General features: G+C 42.4%; 1 protein-coding gene across 1 annotated transcript; it reads right to left on the reverse strand.

The window, feature by feature from the left end:
* Positions 1-1,510: 1,510 nt before the first annotated feature.
* pou4f2 (POU class 4 homeobox 2) lies at positions 1,511-4,473 on the reverse strand. Its single transcript, XM_006796058.3, has 2 exons — positions 3,599-4,473; positions 1,511-3,271 (listed from the first exon to the last, which is right to left on the reverse strand). The coding sequence occupies exons 1-2, from the start codon at positions 3,818-3,820 to the stop codon at positions 2,342-2,344; spliced, it is 1,152 nt and encodes a 383-aa protein (XP_006796121.1). The 5' UTR covers positions 3,821-4,473; the 3' UTR covers positions 1,511-2,341.
* Between the last annotated feature and the right edge of the window lie 1,543 nt (positions 4,474-6,016).

Genomic DNA, 6,016 nt, shown 5'->3' on the forward strand with positions numbered 1-6,016 from the left:
TTTCTGGCGGGCTGACATCTGGCAAGTCTGCGCTCCAGGGACCCATCTAGCTCTCCACAGACCCCCTGATTAGGCTCTAATAGAATATTAGCATTTGCTCTCAGGTAAGGCAACAGTGAGCTACATAAGCTGGCAGCACGTCAGTGGAGACGCCACGTGTGTCTTTAACGTTGATGGAATAGAGGGGAAGTGGTTCCTGTAGGGCCTGCTTTATGTCTAGGCCTGGAGGAGGGTGGCGAAACCAGAAAGGCAAGACGAAGAAGAAGCAGAAGAAGAAGAAAAGCAATTTCACATTTTAATTTTTGGTATTCATCTCATGCTCTTATATTGCCCGGATAAGCCAGAGAACAGATTGGGTATAGGGAGTGGGGTTGGTGGTTATGCCTTGCTCATAAGGACTGTGACAGTCCACATGTTGTGTTATAAATAAAACAACCTGGACACATTTTGGTACCAAAAAGTCATGTCTTTTTTTTAAAGAGAGAGGTATTTGAAGTAAAAATACTCCAATAACGTCTGCTCTACCCACCAGCCATCTCTAAAAAGAAGAAGAAAAAAAGAGCTGCGTAGCCCACAGCTAAACAGTTTCCCTCCTCCTCATCAATAAATAAATAGATGAATAAATAAAAGAATATTAATATGTCTGGGAGAGCCACTTTGCACAGTGTAGTCATGGAAAAACGTCCGATTAAATGTTAAAGTTTGTTCTTTAATGAAACACATATTGCAGTTCAATAAATAAATTAATTAAAATTACATGGATGTAATAAATTAATAGAATTATTTAACCAGGGAACCAAAAGCAACATACATTACAGAAATAAGTTACCTCAGCTAAACAGCAATACAGCAAAAACCTGTACGGATATATTTATGTGCATCGACTGGTTCCAATGAAATATTTACATTGTACACGTATACTTCCATGAAGCTGTTTCTTTTTCTCTTCAAGAAAAACAAAAAAACAAAAACAAAAACAAAACATTACTTAAACAAGGTGATTTAACAAGCAACGACTCCATAACGATGCGCGTATATTTATACAAATAAATAGCAGGAGAGGGGGGAAAACATACATAAAATAATATAAAAACAGAATACTATCTCATATATATCTCGATTGTACCATCTCAGACGCTAAAAGTCGCAAAAACAATTTTGTGACTGTACGTTTTACAGTCGTTTCCCTTTAAACCAGAACAACACGCTTAACTTGCTGTCAGAATTTGATTTTCTCAAGCAAAACGAGGAGGAGGAGGAGAAGGGGGTGGGGTGGTAGTGTTGGGGGGTGGGGGGAAATCCCAATAAATATATAATGAAGTAAACATGACCTCACTCAATAAATACTTCATAAGACACCGGCCCACGCTGGATTGTAAACTTATTGTAGCCGGCGACAAATCAAATTTTCTTTTAAATAGCGAAAAAATCTGTAGAAGCCACCCTGTTTTGATAATCCCACATACTGAGGCCTAATAATAATAATAATAATAATAATAATAATAATAATAATAATAATTAGAATAATATTAACCTTAACTTAATCCAAACCCAGGGTATCTTAAAAAATAGATCCCCGACTTTGAGCACATGTGGTAACAAAAATAAGTGGAATTAATAACACATTTAGACACAAAATGAAGTGTGTGTGTGTGTGTATGTGTGTGTGAGAGAGAGACAAGGAAGTTATTCATTTACACAAGGATATTTGGCAGTAATCTAATATTAGCTTAAAAGAACAAGTGGTGTGTGGTCCTCTTAATCCCCCTCGTGGACCCTGAATAAATGTCAGACTGCACTGTCATGAACTTGGAGGGGGGGTGGGGGGATATAGCTTATCCTATAAGCCAAAAATATAAACACCAATATTCACCAACCAAGTGCTTTGAGTTAAATGGCCCCGCTATTTTCACTTTGAGGGTGGGGAAGGTGGGAGTTCTAAACCAAACTATAGTCACCATTTGAAATGAATTATAAATACAAATTAAAGCGTAGAGTCCTGTAAGTCATACTGCGTTGGCATTAAAAAGGTGAAGCATAGTAAGTGTGGAAACAGTGGTCTTACTTGCTCTGTCAAACGACGCTTTACTTGACTCCACATCTTCCTCTCAGCGAGTAAAAGACGTGACTGGATCTGTTTTTTCTTTCTCTCTCTCTCTCTCTCTCGAGTTTTTTCTCTCTTTTTCTTTTTTGTCAGTCATTGTTCGATTTCAGGATTTTTTTTCGAAGTTCAAAGCACAAAGTCATCGATGATTGAAAAAAACGTGTGAGATAGGAAATATGATACAAATCATCTCTAAACAGTTCCAAGTCTTTTTGAGGGTGGTGGGTTTTTTTTTTTTCAGACGCATGCAGAGTACTTCATTCGTTTCTGTTTCTGTCGCTGGTTGCAAAACCAGACCCGCACCACGTTCTTTTTCAGGTCCAGCTTTTCTGCGATTGCTGCGATTTTCTCCGAGGAGGGACGCGGCTGAATGGCAAAATAGGCCTCCAGCGATCTCTTCTCCGGTGCGGCTATCGACGTGCGCTTCCTCTTTTTCTCCGCGCCGTTGAACAACTCGGGTTTATTAAGTTTCTCCCTGTGTGATTTCTCGGCTTCTTCTAGCCACGCTTGCAGGATGGGCTTCAAAGCGATCATGTTGTTATGTGAGAGCGTGAGGGACTCGAATCGGCAGATGGTGCTTTGGCTGAGGGAGCCCACCCCAGGAATCTTCAGACTGGCTAAAGCTGCCCCTACATCCGCCTGGGTAACCCCGAGTTTGATCCGTCTCTGCTTAAACCTCTCCGCGAAGGCTTCCAAGTCCCTTGGATCGGCGTCCACGTCGTTCATGCCCATGTGCGGCGGTAGCCCGTGGGCATGAGCCATGTTGATAGCTGCCTGGTGCATGTGGTTCATGCCCGCCATGTGGGCAGGGTGCGCAGGCGTGGAAACCACCGAGCCATCCGGTCCTGCCATGGCTCCTAGTGCCAGTCCAGGGGTGATGTGATCCAGCAGGTCCCCCTCCAGTGCCTGGTGAGGCTGGTGGTGATGGTGGTGGTGGTGGTGATGGTGGCCAGCCAGGGCGGATGGATGAGAGATAGGCACCGAGGAGGAAGAGGAGGAAGACGACGTGCAGGGGAGCGTGTTCATGGTGTGGTAGGTTGCGTCCGGCTTGAAGGGACTGTGATGTGGTGGGTGGTGGTGGCTCTTGGTCTGCGAGACTATATCCACCGCCGCTAGAGCTTCAGCCCGGGCCAATAAACTCTCATCCAAGCCTCCGAATATATTGCTCTGCAATTGCAAATAGAATGCACACATAACTGTCAGCAGGGAATTCTCCCTCCACTCCTCGGTTTAAAACATTTCCAGAATGTGAAAAAAGAAATCCTAAAAAAAAGGAGGGAGCACACAAAACAAGACACATGCAACATCCCAGGTCATAAAAATTAATACGAAAGGCAAAGCCGACTGAATACATAAGTTGAGCAGAGAGGAGGAAAAAAAATATGGAGGTGTTGGGTGATTTGCTGTGCAGACATGAAAAAAACATCAAGCAACGAAAAAAAAAAGTGGGCTGTCAAAATGTGCCTTTAAGCAGTGATTATGCAGAATACATACCGGTGGGGTTGGGAGACAGGCTCTGCGCATCGCCTCCGAGCTGCTGCTGCTGCCGCTGCTGCTGATGATGGTGCTGCTGTGTCGGGAGGATGAGCAGGAGGACGAAGGTGCATTGGAAGTCAGAGTGGAGGACGAGGAGGAATGCAACGAGTACTTGGGTTCGGGCAAGCTGGCGTGGGCCATGGCAAAAGGCTGCTTGCTGTTCAGAGACATCATCATCATATTTGCGGGCGTCCAAGCCTCGGCAAGTTCCTTTTAATAAGTTAAGACTCCGCCTCCTCTGGTCGGGAGTTGAAGCCCAATTGCTTCGCAGGAATCTCAAGTCACTGTCGAATAAAGTGTCGGTTGAAGACGGTCGTCCAACACTGAATCACATCTATTTATTATTGCGCGCGGAGGAAACGGAGAGGCGTCTCGTCTTTTTGTGGCGAATGAGATATCACAGACGCCAACAAACCATACAGCCGAGCGCCGATGATACCTCTTCCCGTTGTGGACTTGTGGCGCAATGGTTCAAAAACACTTTGTGCCTTTTCTCCTTCAGCTTGCCCCCCACCTTGTACTACACAAGTATGTTTTCTTTGTTGTTGTTGTTGTTGTGTGCCTTGGATTATTTTTGGCAGAGCTCCTCATCAACGACGCCAGCAAGAAAAAAAAGTTTCTCTCCGTCTCTTAGGATTTCCAAAAATACTTCAAGTTTGAAAACTGTTGCCGTTCTCGTTGACCTGTTTATTTTTTCCCCTCAAAAGTTTCCGTCTTGATATGACCGTAAGTGAGAAGTAATGGCGATGACAGTCTCTGTATTGTACCTCTTCGACTACGTTGAATGCTGCGGGGACCCGAACTGCCTCTGCTCTGAGGCGAAGGGCAGACTGAGTCTCTCTCCGCCTCTCTCTCTCTCTCTCGCTCTCTCTCTCTTACACACACACGCGCATACACACCCTCTCCCTTCTCTCTCTACAGCGCTCTCAGTGTCTCACTCACTCACACACTCGCACACACACACACCCTTTTGAGCGCACCTGAAAAAAAAACCCTTTCATGATTTATTATTCTTCATTAGCCACACCACCACCACCACCACAGCCGCCGCCGCTGGGGACTCTGCGCATGGGCAGTCTGCAACAAGGCATTTATTTCAAATGAATCTACTTCATCACCAACACCACCAACACCTTGTTACCAACACCGTGTCCAATAAAAGTCGGAATCCCGGTTTGTTGTAGCAGAAAATATTTCTATATTTTTAAAATCTTGGATTTAAAATCTTGAATTAAAAAAATACATGGAAATATTGAACGCGGAGGGAGAATAGAAGTAAATTATCACGACGGACAGGGACAGCTCCCCTTTACACAAGTTTTTCCGCTATAGTAAAGGGGAAAAAAACTGATTACTACGATAACTAAAGGTTTTTACAGAGTTTTGAAACAGGAATGGCAAGTGACTCGATTACTATCTTAGCATCCAAAGTAAAAATCATATGAAATTATACTAAATATATAACCATATTTTGTAATCTTGAAAAAAAGAAAATACCTAAAGAATCACGAATTGTACCTAATGTTTTTTTTTTTTTGTTAATCCTCTACGTTGAAATCTATGCGTAAAGGCTGCACGTTAATGAATGACAATAAAAGTGGATTTTTCCTTTTAAAGTAATGAACACTGTTAAATTGTAAATCCACACACTTGTCATAGCAGCCTATTATCTTATCTCTTTGCTAATTACGCCACATTATCGGTAACGTAATTAAAACGTTTAATCACGTTGTAATTAACAAGGGGTGCCTAATTTATTTAATATGGCTCCGTCTATAGAAACAGCTAATTGTTTTCTAAGTAGCCTAAGCTAAAGGAGAGTGGAAATATTCAATCGTTATATATATATATATATATATATATATATATATATATATATATATATATATATATATATATATATATATATATAATCTGTGTTTAGACAGAGACAGAGAGAGACACTCGGCCTTACACCTGTCACACTTCTTGTGACAGGTGTAAGGCGATGATGAATGTGTTTGAAAAGATCACTAATCTCCTTAAACATGTTACTAATATCAAATGTTCCACATCCACACATCACTTCCTTTTTCAAAGAACATTAAGTCTGTTCTCATTCTTATAATTAAAGTCTACATCTCGCCGCTCTGCTTTGTGTCTGCGCCTTCATTTTTTTTTTTTAAATACAGATATTACAGCCGCGATTAAAAACGCGCTTTCCTGAATACAGCGTGTGTCTTTGCAAGCGACTCGATGCCATGTTCGCTGTATTTTTTTCTAATGCGCACATACGTTTAATATGTCCCCATGGCTGCCACAACAAGCCTGTTGGTGTTGCTGCACACTGCAAGAGAGCCATCCAGCTGCAGAAATATGTTGTTCCCCAGCGGGACA

This window comes from Neolamprologus brichardi, chromosome 6, assembly GCF_056152115.1.
Source record: "Neolamprologus brichardi isolate AB-2024 chromosome 6, ASM5615211v1, whole genome shotgun sequence".
Taxonomy (NCBI): domain Eukaryota; kingdom Metazoa; phylum Chordata; class Actinopteri; order Cichliformes; family Cichlidae; genus Neolamprologus; species Neolamprologus brichardi.

What these genes read in the sequence shown, in the direction of transcription:
- pou4f2 (XM_006796058.3), bottom strand. Translation starts at nt 3,820, where the DNA reads ATGATGATGATGTCTCTGAACAGCAAGCAGCCTTTTGCCATGGCCCAC. An exon ending in CCTGTCTCCCAACCCCACCG is followed by an intron (nt 3,272 to 3,598) that starts GTATGTATTCTG and finishes TTGCAATTGCAG; the next exon opens with AGCAATATATTCGGAGGCTT.